This window comes from Phoenix dactylifera, chromosome 2, assembly GCF_009389715.1.
Source record: "Phoenix dactylifera cultivar Barhee BC4 chromosome 2, palm_55x_up_171113_PBpolish2nd_filt_p, whole genome shotgun sequence".
In the NCBI taxonomy this organism is placed as follows: domain Eukaryota; kingdom Viridiplantae; phylum Streptophyta; class Magnoliopsida; order Arecales; family Arecaceae; genus Phoenix; species Phoenix dactylifera.
In genome coordinates, this window is record NC_052393.1 from 17,994,684 (window position 1) to 18,010,287 (window position 15,604).

General features: G+C 35.9%; 2 protein-coding genes across 4 annotated transcripts in view; both read left to right on the forward strand.

Annotated features, from left to right (window-relative positions):
- The window catches only part of LOC103717736 (sterol 3-beta-glucosyltransferase UGT80A2-like), a 34,818-nt gene extending 34,237 nt beyond the window's left edge, over positions 1–581 (forward strand). For all 3 annotated transcript variants that reach the window (XM_039123548.1, XM_039123550.1, XM_039123549.1), the window contains exon 14: positions 139–581. In XM_039123548.1, the coding sequence (XP_038979476.1) occupies positions 139–318 (180 nt within the window). In that variant the 3' untranslated portion in view covers positions 319–581. The remainder of the gene's footprint in view (positions 1–138) is intronic.
- A 4,416-nt stretch (positions 582–4,997) lies between these two features.
- LOC103717737 (3-ketoacyl-CoA thiolase 2, peroxisomal-like) lies at positions 4,998–14,963 on the forward strand. Its single transcript, XM_008806230.4, has 14 exons — positions 4,998–5,195; positions 5,358–5,434; positions 8,930–9,014; positions 9,270–9,396; positions 9,490–9,588; positions 9,671–9,738; positions 9,835–9,942; positions 10,054–10,131; positions 11,698–11,830; positions 11,914–12,010; positions 12,516–12,639; positions 12,738–12,846; positions 14,459–14,542; positions 14,629–14,963. Exons 1-14 carry the CDS (start codon positions 5,112–5,114, stop codon positions 14,736–14,738), a joined length of 1,383 nt encoding a protein of 460 aa, XP_008804452.2. The 5' UTR covers positions 4,998–5,111; the 3' UTR covers positions 14,739–14,963.
- Positions 14,964–15,604: the final 641 nt, after the last annotated feature.

Sequence of the window (15,604 nt, forward strand, 5' to 3'; positions counted from 1 at the left end):
TAAGGTATAAATATAAGATGTTTTTCAGAGCGTTTCTCCCCAGATGTTTCTCAATGAAAATTAATGATAGCCGTCTCAAAACAAAATACACACCATTGATGATGATCTACACTGTCTAAAGAGTTCATAAATTTTCAGGTGAAGGAGCGGGCTGTTGAACTGTCCAAGGCTATGGAATCAGAGGATGGGGTGACTGGAGCAGTGAAAGCATTTTTCAAGCATCTTCCTCAAGTATTGCGACCTCAAACTCCACCACCACCATCAGGTTTCATCGAACACCTTTTTGAATCCGTACGGAGATGTTTAGGCTGTTCTTGATTCTTTTCTTTTCCTGTACACACCCATAATCTGTCATTTTATGCCTTCCCAAAACTAATTCTAACACTGCTGAGTGCTGCCTATTGTGTCATTTTGTATCATCTTGCTGTCATTATTATCTCCTGGGTTATGCCATTCAGTTGCAAAAAAGAAATTAGATCCAGGTTATTTATTTCTTAATTTTGTACAGTGTTCTTGTTTTTTATAGTAGATGGATTTGTTTAAATTAAAATATGAAAGGAAACATTCAACAAATTTCAGAAGTTGGAACGCCCCTTGTTCTTCCTGGACTGGAATTCTTTATAATTTCATAAGTTATGGTTTCTCCAGTTCTAATGGTGCATAATACTAGTATTTGGCCTTGGCAATTTGATACTGGATCTGTATACACTCGTACATGTAATTACGTATCATTTACTAGTTCAAGTTGCGAATGTCATGATTTCTGCAAGGATTCAATGATGGGCAGAGAGAAGGTTAATTTTCAGTAGAGCGCCCATGATGATTTGTTTCAGTGATGGTGGTAGTTCTGATACTTACCTGAAAAAAGGATAGGGTCGACACTTACTTTTTATCAAATCAAACAGATGAATGGGTTGGAAAAGCCAAGCACTTCTAAGATTGGTTTTTATTACAGCCTTGCTGCGAAGATGGCAATGACGCTTTCTTCCAAAGCTCAATGGACCATGTGGAACGCTAGTTCACTTAAATTATTATACTAGAAGACTGCTTGGCTCAATTTCAGCTTATTCAGGCATCATCCAGTATTTAGGATCTCGGTAACTTCTTCGCGCTCTCCCTCCCTTTCTCTAGGGGGAAAAAAAAAAATCATCTTATTCAAGATCTCCGGCCTCCATTCTCCATATGAATTGCCTAAATCCAGAATGACTTGTTTGAAGGTATTAGATTCCATTTGGAGGATGGTAGAGTGGCAGACTTGCCTGGTTTTCAGATATCCGGAATATCCGTGTCAAATGTTCGATGTTGCCCTCCAAGATATTTGAACAAAGCAAGTCCACTCCAGTTTGTCTAGGAAAAAAGAAACTAAATCCCAAAAGAAATGTTAACTCCGAACAAGATATTTTTAATTTTCATTTGCACAAAATACTTTGGAAAGCAAACTACCCCCAAGTCATGATAGATCCACATTTCCAATTTACTTCGATTGACCATCCATAATTATGTGTAAAAGAAACCGTTCTCTTCTTAAGATCCAGTCCAAACTTTGAAAAAGAGTTCGTGAGTCTATTGCGATACTGACGTTGAACACCCAAGCGAGACCAGCTAATTCCCCCATATAACTGAATTGCTCAGGTTTGCCGAGTCTATAGATTTCTAGTGCAGATCTCACTATAGATGAGAATCGACTTTCCAACACTACAAACCAATGAAATTTTTTACTGTTCGATGGAATTGTTCCCAACTTTCCAGCACGAACCCCCTCAAATGCCAGATGAGGTGTCTTTTCAAATTTTCAACCCTCACCAACCCCTTATCTCAGTTTGAAAAGCCCTCACCAACCCCTGAAATGTGAAACATTATGAACCGAAGCACGCATTCCAAAAGGAAGACCTGAAAAAGCTGGTATAATCGAGAATTTTAGGAAGCAACTGGGGAACCCACATTTAAGCCCCGTCGATCCCCACGCATTTCTAGTCTACTTGACAACCAGATAGATACCTTGTTGCCCTTGTTCCGGGGAGGCTGACGGGTAGAAGTTCTACTACAGCTTAAGCCAAAGGTTATATATACCCCCAAGCAGAAGTTTTTTTTTTGGTACAACGATGGCTCATATGTGACGGATATGAATATGGTTAATAAAATCAGAAAGCAAAATACTATATAAAGACTCTGGCACCGGCCTATAGTCTGCCCAAGTGAAATCTCTCGAGTGGTGAGCTATGTAGGAGTAAATGGGTTCGCATGGTATTACGTGACATATGCCTGGTATCAAGCACTCACACTGGTAGGTCTGGGAGAAGATGTCGCGTGTTTCATGTGCATGTCTTGGAGAATCATGGAAGCAGTCTGCCTCGCTAGTCCAAGGTTTATCTTTTCATAAAAATTCTCCAAGCCCTTACTCATAATTACAAAAATTCTTATAATTACAAGAATTTTCTACAACGTAGGTTGTAGAGAATTATAGTGAAGAAGATTTGGAGGAATAGGGTCTCAAAGTTGAAATTATGTGTGTTTATTCATGTTCCTTGGTATGAAATGGTGGTGAGTTAGTTTATTCTTCTGATCCTGTCACATATGGTGAGAAAAATAGGCTGCATGCATGAAAGAGGCAAAAATTATTTTAGGAGAGACTGCATGGTTTCTCCCACGCAGATTCCGAACACTGATGATAGTTTCTCGTCTCCTTGCACGAATATTCAGGTGCAAATATCTGGGAACTTGCACGTAGAGCTTGGAGAATATCCACTTGACAAGAAGCCGAGAAGATTGAGACCAGGGATTTCCTTGGTGGTTCATGCTCTCAAGACTTGTTCGATTGGGAGGGAAAAAAATCTCACTACAATATTTTTTTAAAAAAATTGATAATTAAATATATAATGTCTAAAAAAATAATTTTTATATATTTGATTGATCATAGAAAAATAGCACATTTCAGAATAGTTTATATTTAATTGAGAATTTACTTTTCTTAAAAAATTATATAAAATATGTATTATACTTTTAATAAAGAGAAAAATTTTATCTCATTCTATCTAAAAGGTTAAAGATATTTTGAAAAAAAAAATCTCAATTTTCAGCAAATGAAAATCGAACTTTTCCATATTCTACATATATTTTTTTATAAAATATAAAAATTTTATTCTCATAAAAAAGCTATTTTTTGTTTTTTTTTAAATCTCCAACTAAATATAAAGTATTTCTCGATCTATTTTTTTCGTTGACCCTATTTTTTTTTCTCCTCTCCCTCCGGACCAAACGATTCTTTAATCTTTGGATGATTTGGTCCGAGAGTGGTTGATACCAACTCCTTTGTCCAAGGTTTATTTTTTAATAAGAATTTGGTGGCAACAACCCACCTTACTCATAATTAAGAATTCAGTAGGGCCCGGGATAGCAACCAGCAGTTACACTGATAATTAAGTTCAGAATTTGTTATTGTAAGTTGCCCTTGGAGCTAATTGTTTGGGCTGATTGCAAACACACTGAAGTTTGCAATGCTCCTGAATTTTCCTTGCAGTGTCATCATGGTCACATTTCAAGGAAACTCCTTTTTGCTGCATCTCACTTTCATTCAGATCCATATTCTGGAAAATAATGACCCTGTCATGTTGTCTCTGAGGTCTTTGGACTTTATCTCTTTTTTTCTTTTGCCTTATTTTTTTTATCCTCTTGGTGTTTGGTGCCCTGGTCAACGATTGGTAGATCTCTATCTAATTTCCCAGAAGCTTAAGCACACCAACTTCCCAGGTCAGCCACCTAAATTTTTTAAAATTTGAGACCCAGTCCACTCATGGTGTGATTTATTTCTAAAAGCCACCTAATTTAAGTTTGAGTAGCATCATCTTTGGACAAGAATAGATAAATTTGCTTCTTATTTATTTTAGATCAGTGGAGACTTAAACCCATTAAACCCCCCCGGTCTAAACAAGGCTTTAGACTCGAACCCATCCTACCTTGCTAAAAAAGCCCAGGCTCCGTGTAAACTGAGTCAAGATGATGGAATTGGAGCTTATTGAAATCCCAGGTTGAAGAGAGGGCTGACATATCTCATCCAAATATGTTTTTTATCCACTAGATTAGGGCTGAAATTGGATCACAAAATTGATATATCTATTTTTTATATTTATTTTATTTGACGAATACTGATATAGATATTAGTTGCATGTAAAAATTTATATTCTTATTTGTTTTAAACAGATACGGATGTAGATCGGATACTGAAAGTATAGATATAAATATAGATGTAAATCGGATAGTTAAACTTTATGACCTGAAATCAAAGATATTACTAAGAAGATGATAAATCAAGTTAATTATATATTAATATAATTATATATATTTTTAAAATTTTATAATGTTATATAAAATTAAATAGAGTTATAAATATAATTGAATATTTGAATACAGATATTCATTTTTTTTTGATGGATATGGATATGAAGACACATATTAGTGGAATACTCAATTTTCTATCAACATTTGCATAAATTCATATATGAAAATGAATTTGGATAGATACTGTCCGATCCACTTTCACCCATGCACTAGATTCACATTATAAATCTAAAATTCTATATTTGCACCGGATTACATTGTTGGAGAAGGCCTATTAGCTTTTAAAAATCTCTTAGTTTAATATTGCTATTTGGTCTCAATTATTTAATAATAGATAATCAGTGGACGAGATAATGCAACTCTTTGTTTGCATGAATCTTCTGTGGCATCCATTGTAGATAAAAATTAAAACATTTCGGCTTAAAAGACCAAATTATTTGGATGTATGAGGTTAGAACTTATTTTTAAAATAAATTTTATTTCGTTTTATATCTAAGATGAGATTATCCTTAAAATATTAAAATTTTGAATTCAATATATTATTAATAAACCAACATACATTGTCTCGCGTCGACCGCTGACCAAATTTTTTTTTATTTCTCTCTATTCTTTCCACACCGGAAGAAGCTTTGGCATTTTAGCAAAAAAAAAAAAGAAGCTTTGGCCCAACGGGTTCGTTGCTTGTACGGTAATTTATATATTGGCATGCCTCGCCTAAAGAGCGAGAAAGAGAGAAGGGGAATTGAATCCAAGAGAGTGCGACGGAGATTAGAGGAATGGAGAAAGCCATCAACAGGCAAAGTGTCCTTCTCCAGCATCTCCGTCCCTCCTCCGACTTTGGCGATCGTCCAGCGCTCTCTGTTCGTACCTCGATGACAAGTTTTTGCTTTATTGATTGATTTCAGTTAGAATTCGTAGAGAAAAAGATTTGATTCGGTGGTTTCCTCTGGAAAAAAGTTTTTTTCTTTTTTGAGTATTTCTCTGTTTCTTGACTCGAATCGGAATTGGTTGTTTCTTGACAGGCTTCGATCTGTGCTGCTGGGGACAGCGCAGCGTACCAGAGGAGTTCTTGCTTCGGAGACGATGTTGTTATCGTCGCGTAAGAATTCCTTCTTGTTGATTTCGATCTCTTTCATTTCTACGGCTGGCATTTAGTCCCTATAGAGATGTTCTTGGATCGGTTTAGGCATGGTCTTTTGCTTTCTTTTTAATAAGGTTTTTTTTTTTTTTTTTTTTGCATGAATACCCTTTTAAAAATTCAAATTTGTGTGCATACCCTCTTCAAATTTATATTTATTTCTGTACCCTCATAAAACACTGTTTTTGCACAAATGCCCCTAATATAATGGTTCTTCTAACACCGTTAATAAAAATCATATTTATTTTAATTTAAATAAAATAAAATTTTGAAATTATTTTTTGTCCTCCATTGGGATCGTCTTATAAATATATTTTTTTTGCACATCTACCCATTAAGAATATTTTAGTCATTTTAATTTGAAACCGTTAATTTTTTAATGATGTTAGATGGCGTGTGTACATATGCAAAAATAAGAATAAAAAAAAAGATAAAATAGCAAAACAAGTATTTTACGAGGGTATACATGCAAATATTAAATTTCGGAGGGTATTTATGCAAAATTCGATATTTAGGAAGGTATTAATGCAAAAAAAAACATTTTAATTTTCAAAAAAGATTTTGGTTTTTAAAGAAAACCCTCTTCTTTGTTTCTGTCTTTGGTCCCCTTTCCCTTGTAGTTAGTGAAATCATTTGTCGATTGATCACTCTGTGTTCGTTATGTATGTATAATTCTTTGTGTGATCAGTCGTTTGAAGCCCGTTCTTCCCGAATAAAATGGACAAGTATTAGAGCTGAAATAAGTTATATATTTAGCTACAATTCTCTTTTTCCTCCCTTACTCTTATTGTTATAATCTGTTGATACTCAGGTTTCAATAGTGCCATAATCCCATGATAATCGCACTCTTTGAAACTATTATTGACTGCTATAATAATGGCGGTTATTTGTGCAGATTACTTGCACGAGATCATTTTGAGATAAATTAATTACTATAATAATGGCTGTTATTTTCTGTTATATATGTGACAGAACAAAAAACCTTATTTACCTAAATGACTTGTCATCAAATAAAAATTACATTTTCCAGCTAGGACAGAGATTTGTTATTTTTAAAAAAGAGTTTATTTAGGTTAACAATGCAAATTTTATTCCAAGGATGTTATTCCCGTTATATAACAGCTGTTATAACTAAGAAAATGGCTGCCAAGATAATGGCTGCTAGTTAAATTCCCATTATGAATATATATAATGTAATAGATCTCCTTTGAAACCATTTTAACAGTCAGTATCTTGAACCTTATTACTGTTTGGAGCTTGGTTGCTTAACATAAATCACTTTGGAAATAGAAACCTTTTTCATATATTTTTGATGTGCGAAAAAGTGCCTGGTTCTCTCTCTCTCTCTCTCTCTCTCACACACACACACACACACACAGAGGAGAAAAACTGAAAAGCAGTTACTTCCATAAGATGAAAAATGGTTAGAAAAAAATTGTGACCTGTTTTGAATAACATTAGCAGCAACACGATTATTTTCTTTTACATGTTTGGAGTGTACACATTCTTATAGAACAACAAGGTTGCATTCTACCAAAAGAACACATGTGGGGAACTTATCAAAGAGGTTTTACAAGATTAAATGATAAAAATATGCTGATGCCTTTTAGAGTATTGCTATTCAAATCTTAATCTTGAGTGCAAGCTCACAATACTAATACTAACCTAACAGCACCATATATTCTGCCCATGTTACCTCAAGAAGCTTTGTTGGTATTTGGTTTGAAGAAAGTCTCATGAGGTATCACTTAACACTGGAATTGGTTCGAGAATATAAAATCCAGCTTGGCTTGCTTAAGTGGAATAAGTTGGAGGGAATGAAGGAGGGTTAAACTATTCACCTTTTCATAAAGTAAATATTTCTAGGTTAAGTGGAATACATGGATTAGGAGAAAAAAAAAGCATTTATCCTGTACCTATTCTGCCCTTATGAAATAATGATTAAAGCTAGGTGGTCAAGTGATTGTTTGGCTAAATAAATTGGTACTAATGGGTCAAGATATTTTATTCCATCTAATTCCGCAACCAAATGCAGCCTAAGAATGTAACATAGGAGGATGAAGTTACCCCTCAAAACTGTTTCAAACAGGAATGATGGTTTACCAGACTGGCCCATGACCTATCAAGTCAGACCTCGTTTTGGTTGGGCTTGGGTATACAAGGTTAGGGTTCTCACCAGGCAAGATGCAAAATTTGAGCTTGAGATCATCTTCACATAGGTATAAGCTGCCCTAGACCTGATTTCTGGGATTTCTGAATTTGGCCCAATTTAGGCCAAAGTATATCTTGAGCTTAGTTCGATACTTTTTTTTGGTGCCCCTGCAAAATTCAGTCGGTTTTCTGTTGCTAATTTAGTCCGAGCCCTATAAGTAGTTACCTGCACACATTTTGCAGTATGAAGTATCCAACACTTAAATCTTCATCATGTACATGACAAAGGAGCACTAATATATAATATGTATGCAAATTGACACACATGCAGGCATATGCTCTCTAAGCAACTCGGTCAACAAGTGTGATGTTGTTTGGTAAACATTATGTTTTTTGCCACATACTAAAAAAGAAAAGGGGAAATTCTGAGGTAATTCACTAGATGTGTTCAGACACTTTGTGTTTTACGATATTTGGCGCTTGAAACTTTTTTTTTTTTTGATGGCATGAAATGGTTGATAGTTGAAGTGCCATTACTTGCATATAAGTACCCTTTACCTGGATGCTTGAATAATCTGTGCCAACTGCCAAGTGCTGGTTCCTCATGTTGCCATAAACAAGACACTTGAATTATAGAGACTTATGGAGTTCGTGCACTGTGGTGGGTCCAGTTAATGCCGGTGGCATACGTTTTTCTGTCTGTTAGCAAGCCTATGTTAAACTACCACCATAAGAAATTTCTATTCAAAATCTCTTTCTTTCAGATGTCCATCAAAATGAGAATGTATTTTTCAGATTATGATACATTGAAACAATATTAGCTTTTCATAATAAGGTGGAGGAAAATATCAGTAGTGATACCAAGATGTTGCCTTTGGAAGCCATCTAAACCCAGTCGTACACCCATGCATTGATTTTATCATGTTTGAAAGAACACATGAATAGATGTAGGTGGTTCAATATTATAATTTGGTTTCCATGACAGCAATTGCACCTCAGACATGAAGAATCTTGTAACTCTGGATTTGGGAGCCTGCAAGGATTAAGCTTGTATAAGCTTGTCAAAAGAAATAAAGTGACATTAATGGAAAAGTGAACCAAACCAAATTCCTTTTTTCTTGTTGATATATTGCTAGTATAGCAGATTAGTACCCATCGTATGTTGACATTTTTCTGATGTATAATTATTTGTTATATTGTGGCATTTGTTGATGTATTTTTTTATTTGTACTTCTTCTGTCTTGTCTAGATGAATCTGTGGTATATCTTCCTTATGCTCTATTGTGGTTTATCTATGTCAAACAGTGCTTGTCGGACTGCAATTTGCAAGTCCAATCGAGGGGGCTTTAGGAATACACACCCTGAAGACCTGTTAGCACCTGTTCTTAAGGTTTGTAAATTTTCAAATTCTTGTTGGCAGAAAATGTGCTGGCAATCAAATTGATCAAGATCTAGTAAAGTAAAATATTGGACTTTTAGTAAAAGACCTAAATCCGGAAGTGATCTTAAAAACCAATTGCGTTCTGGGAAAGGACTTCCTTTTGAAAAGTGACGCTTTGCGTCTTCGCTTCCGAGGGTTAGGGTCAAGGGCCGTTATCTTATTTTGCTTCACTTTATGCAATCCTTGACGAATTTTCTGTTGTAGGCATTGTTGGATAAGACCAAACTAAATCCAAGTGAAGTTGGTGATATTGTTGTCGGTACTGTATTGGCACCTGGATCCCAAAGAGCAATTGAATGCAGGATGGCGGCATTTTATGCTGGTTTCCCTGGTATTTTCTACTCCTTGATATTGTTGTATTTTCCCTGGTATTGGTATTTCTTACAGTATCCTGCACCTTACACTGCCTTTGTGGATAAAACAGAAACTGTGCCTCTCAGAACTGTGAACCGGCAATGTTCTTCTGGACTTCAGGCTGTTGCTGATATTGCCGCTGCTATTAAATCTGGGTTTTATGAGATTGGTAGGAATTTATTGTGGTTTGCCTTGTTCTCATGTTTTTGGACTAAACTATTGGTCTTAATAGTTTTATATTATCAATGCAGGTATTGCGGCTGGGATGGAATCTATGACTGTAGATAAAATTCGTTGGATTGGTCCAGCTAATCCTAGAGTATGTTCTGTATACCTGAAGCTTCTTAAATGCTCGCTGTAAAATAAGACATTACTGGAGATCCTTTTGCATCAAACTCGACTTGTTATGCTGTAGGCAGAGATGTTTGCACAAGCCCGAGACTGCCTTCTTCCCATGGGCATGACTTCTGAGATTGTTGCAGAGCGTTATGGCATAACACGACAGGAGCAAGATCAAGCTGCTGTGAGTTCTGCGGATGTCTATTTCTTGATCTTGTGTGGCGTACATATGTTAACTTCATTTATATATCTATTTATTTATTTATTTTGTTCTGTTGCCTTTTGCTCTGTTTAGGTTGAATCTCATAGGCGGGCGGCTGCAGCAAATGCTGCTGGTAAATTTAAGGAAGAAATCATTCCCGTAACCACAAAGGTGAAATTAATGCAGCGAGATCCTCCTATTTGTCCTTTTTTGAGTTATATGATTAACTTATAAGAGGTTTTACAATTATTTAGTATTAAAAGAAAGGGAATTTTTTTGCATATATTCCCCTCAAAAACCCTTTAATGTGTATTTAGCCTTCAAAGTTGGTATTGCATATATACGCCTCTAAAACTCTAACATTTGCATATATACACTTCCTTATATTTTGCTTTCAATTCAAGATTATCATGCTATCTAAGATGTTAACTTAGTTTGCCCATTTACTACTTTTCCCTGGATGACATATTTATTTGAAATTTGAGGTGAATATCTAAAATTTTGTGCTAATAACTTATACGTGCTTTCTAAAAGTAGCTTATCACTTTTTGAGAAGTGTACATGCAAAAACTGAAAGGACAGAATGCTAAAATAATATCACGATATTACTTCTCGTTTGTAGGATTTTATCTTAACACTGGGGATATTTATAATTTTCTTTATCTTTGGAGGGGCTTACGTGCAATGGAAGGGCACATATGCCAATTCTGCACCTTTGGGTGGAGTTATAATACTTACATTGGTATTTTGTCAGTATCAATGGCATGCACCAATGTAAGTATTATAACTCAGAAAAGATGCAACTATTTGCTTGTTTTTAGTGCATTGATGGCTTGGGCCAAACGACAAAAAATTACCCCATGTCTAGAAAACTATCTAGTTTAATACAAAGGGGTAAATTTTTCATTTGTTGGTAGGAGTAGCTGACAAAGTTGCTTTGATGGGAGCGTTTTAACTCCCACCCCAAGTATATATGTGTCTCTGTGTGCACGCGTGTGCATATTTACACATATATACATGTATACATACATAAATACATAGAAAGAGAGAGAGAGAGAGAGAGAGAGAGAGAGATGGACTTTACTTCTCTCTAGAGGAGAAGGTATCTACTCCTCTGAACTCCAAAATCAATAATGGGGCATTAAATGGAAAATCTACACCATTGATCATGATCTATGCCTCTAAAAATACCTAAAATTCAAACATCACATATTTTGATGGTCTATAACCTATATGTCATGGTACCTAACCTATGTATCATGTGGACACAAAAATGGACAGGGAAATTATATTGAAAATTCATAGTCTTCGGTCCCTAGGTATTTTATGTAACTTAGATGGTGTGGAATTTGATTTTGGGTGGTCCATCAGTGATTTTCATTAGGAAGCATTTGAGGCCAAATGCTCTTAGAAACATTCTAGCTTAACTATATACATAATTTTCACTTTCTTAAGGATAAATGGGCAACTAAATACTTTTGCAGGGCATACATGCAAAGTTCCCAGAGAGGAAAGAACACTAAGAAAATATAAATAATTCAATCAATTAAAGAAGTGCTTTTGCTATCAATTGTTGTAATAAATTTGGGGGTAAAATAAGAAAAATCTCTGAGTTGTTGCTGAAAATAATATTAAACAAAAATGTGTTTATGTTCCCTTCAAATTATTTAAACGTCTTTTTTTTGTTCTTCTTGTTGTTTATTTTCTAAATATTGGTGTTATAACTGTTATGTGAAGATTATAGACCCAAAAACTGGAGAGGAAAAGCAAGTCATAATTTCTGTTGATGATGGAATTCGGCCAGACACATCAATGTCTGTTCTTGCAAAACTTAAACCAGCGTTTAAGAAGGATGGGAGCACAACTGCTGGTATTAGAGGCATCTTGTGTGAATTTTCAGAAGTATAGCTAATTCTTAGCCTATGGATATTAACCTTGGTCGTGTATCTTCAGGCAATGCTAGTCAAGTGAGTGATGGCGCTGGAGCAGTGCTTCTCATGAGAAGAGATGTTGCAATGAAAAAGGGACTCCCCATACTTGGAGTATTCAGGTTAAACATTCCCATTTATACATAAACATTTCCAATATGTTATAAGATAGTTATTTGTCTAACAAGATTTCCTTGTAATGTTGGAACGCTTGATTTCAAAATCTGTATTTGTCTATTCTCTTAGCATAGTCATCCATAACTAGATCACTTGGAACTTGCTTTTGTGGTTGGGCCAATAACTGTTCTTTCTTTTGGCTACTATGTTCTTGGGTTTCTTGACTAATTATCAGGGGTCTTGCCCATGAAGCATACATTTACAGAACTATGATATAAGTTTTGAACTTTTTGGCATGTGTATCAGCAAACCTTGTACTTCTTGTTGGTGATGTGCTGCCCAAAGCTGACATTAGTTATTGTAATTGGGAATTTGGCATGATTTTAGAAGCCTTATTTTGCATTCAGCTGATTACATGTATTAAATGGGTTACTTATGGCAAGGTAGTGTATTATAATTTAAGTGAGATCAGTTTTATTAAAAAAAATATATATGTACTGACCTGATTAGGAGCTTTGCTGCGGTTGGAGTGGATCCTGCTGTAATGGGAATAGGCCCTGCTGTTGCAATACCTGCTGCAGTGAATGCTGCCGGTCTTCAAACCGATGATATTGACCTTTTTGAAATTAATGAGGTAATGGTTTAAGGTCAACTTCTCTAACTTATTTCCTTTTGACTTTATGTTAAAGGAAAATATGCAAAATTGTAAAAAAGTTGTTTTCTTTTATCTAGGCATTTGCCTCCCAATTTGTGTATTGCTGCAAGAAGCTGGAGCTAGATCCTTCAAAAGTAAATGTTAATGGTGGTGCTCTTTCTCTTGGGCATCCATTGGGTGATACAGGTATTTATTATAGATCATTTTGTATAATTCAGTATTGTGTATATAACATGCAACTATGGCTTTAAGCAAGCTTGAAAATCAACATCTGAACTAAATCATGCACTGTATTCATTGCATGCTGACATTTTTTGACAAAAAAGGAGCCACATAATAACTGTACTTCACGACAGTCTACTCTATGGAAAAGTTGTCTAAAGATATTTTAAGCAATAATAAATTCTTACAGATCTAATGGTTTGAGACTACAATATGGGGTAGAATTGCTGTTGAAATCTTATGTTTCATTATTTACATCTTAGAAATGTAAAGTTAAAATCTTAACTAGATAAGCTTTTCATTTGATTAGCTGAACTACTTGATGTATAGTGAACTTCAGGTGCTTTAATCACTAATCACAAGGGAAAACTAGTGTTGTGTGAATAAAGGCAAATTTGCATTTTATGCAGTTCCTGGGATTTTGTTTCTCTGTCATTACATTATAATATAGGCATTTTATGACATTTAGTACATGCAAACAAACTTAATGCTATAATAAATAACACATATAGAATGGCAAAATATTAATTAATGGGCTATGCACTTTTTTCTTTCTTGTAAAAAGATAGCATATTGTATAGCATTGATTGATAGCATTAAAGCTTGCAATGTTTTGATCTGATTTAACAACTTGTCTGAATCTTTGAGGAACTTGTACCTTTGCAGTAATATTGTTGAGCATGACTTTTTGCATGATAATGCAACATGCGATGAAAATAGAAACATGCTGAATGAAATTACATTGAGATGACAATTTTAGGGGTTCATTGCTTTCTTTCTTAACCTGTTCGCTATAAAATTTCTAAGTCTGCAAATGGTCAGTATTGTTCTTTGGGCATCTGTTAATTTACTTTTCATGTGAACTTATTATTATGTTCTCCTAAAGTGTTTTTATTTGCATGAGTTCAAATATTCAGATTGCTTTTTTCTAATCGAACTCTTCAACATGCACTACTTTATCTGGCCATAAAGTTAATTTCAAATATTCTGATTTATTTGACACTATCTACTTGTAGATTTCTGCATAAATGTGCCCAGAAAGGAATAACACTTCCAGATTATGTGTAAACAATTCATTTTGGGTTGGATATCACTAGGATAAAATTCTTGCGAACCAGTTTGCCACTGAGTTGTCAAAAATAAGCATAAAAAAATGGTTCAGATATAATATATGGGAATAGATTCAAATTTTTGGTCCCAGACCAGATCTAATGGAAAGTATTTGAGTAGGAAGTATTTCATTTTGAAGTAATTCATATTTTTGGCACTTGTTTGATCACATTTTGAGGTCACTGTAGGAGCCAATTCATGCATGACCTACATGCGATCCATATGATTAGATGGCAGACCTAAAAACCCATTCCCACTCCTGTGGAATCGAATTTGGAATGAAATCAGGTCACTTTCTGTTTGCTTTGGGTTTGCATTCCTCTCAATCACATCAATGTGCTGCACAGGTTGCTTCTTGTTCTTGCAATATTATTATCTATATGGCTGTTTCCAACCTTTTGTCTCGCTGAAAAACAAAAGAAGGTGAAGGAAAAACTATTTTTGATTCTTTTCTTGTTGACTCTAGGTGCCCGCTGTGTGAGCACTCTTCTAAATGAGATGAAGCGCAGAGGCAAGGACTGCCGTTTTGGAGTGATTTCTATGTGCATAGGTCTCTCCCCCTTCCCCCCCACAACCCAATTTGTGTGCTCTTGTTTGTCTGTGTGATTGAGCCAAGTGCTTTAAAATATGTGGCAGGTTCTGGGATGGGAGCTGCAGCTGTTTTTGAGCGAGGAGATGTGGTAGATCAGCTCAGTAATGCCAGGAGGATCCGATCCAACAACCTGTTGTCCAAGGATGCCATGTAGCCTTCAACCTCGACGAGTTTCATAACTGCATAGCGCTTACTATTGCTTTTGATACTGTAAGCTTCGGAGAGTGATGAACATCCCAATCAACTGTAGTTGTCTTTTGGGGGAAAGGAATAAGCATCATCGAGTTAGGTGATACCCTGCCTTAAAACCACAGACCCTCCATTGTTTGGACCATGATGTATGTTTTATTGAACATAAGGTATGCCCTTTTTCTGATTATTTGCTTGTGAAAGTATGAGAATGCTTGTGATGATCGATCTCAATTCAGAAAGCAAAACACGCTCTAGTGCCACCGGCACTCGCTCCAAACCCCTCCATAGGACGGCTCCAGAGTGGTGTACTATGAATGAGGCGACCCAGTCCGCCGCACTGTTCGCCTCACGAAAGACATACGTGGCTCGGAAGGAGTCCAACTTTCCCACAAGATGGCAGATATCATAGACAAGAGGGTGGAGATCTGGCCTGACACGCCCGCTCCGAATCCAGTTGACCACTGTAGTCGAGTCTCCCTCAAGTAGGACCTGTTAAGCGCCCAGGTGCACTCTGGCCCGAATGAGATCCTCCCATGCCGCTTGCAACTCTGCCACTGGGACAGACTCATCAAAAATACGCCGACTTCCAGCCGCAATCAACCTGGAGTCGTGATCTCTAATCATAAAGCCCACACTACATCTGCTACCGTCCTTTGAGATGCTACCATCAAAATTCACCTTAAGGAAAGGGGCTCGCAGGATACCATCGGTATCATCGCGTAAATAGACGCTGTAGGAGTCAAAGAGGAACCCCATATGTCCCTGTCACCTCCAAGTGAACTTACAACTGCAGCGCTCACCAGCTCGTATGGGCTCTGTCCACTACTG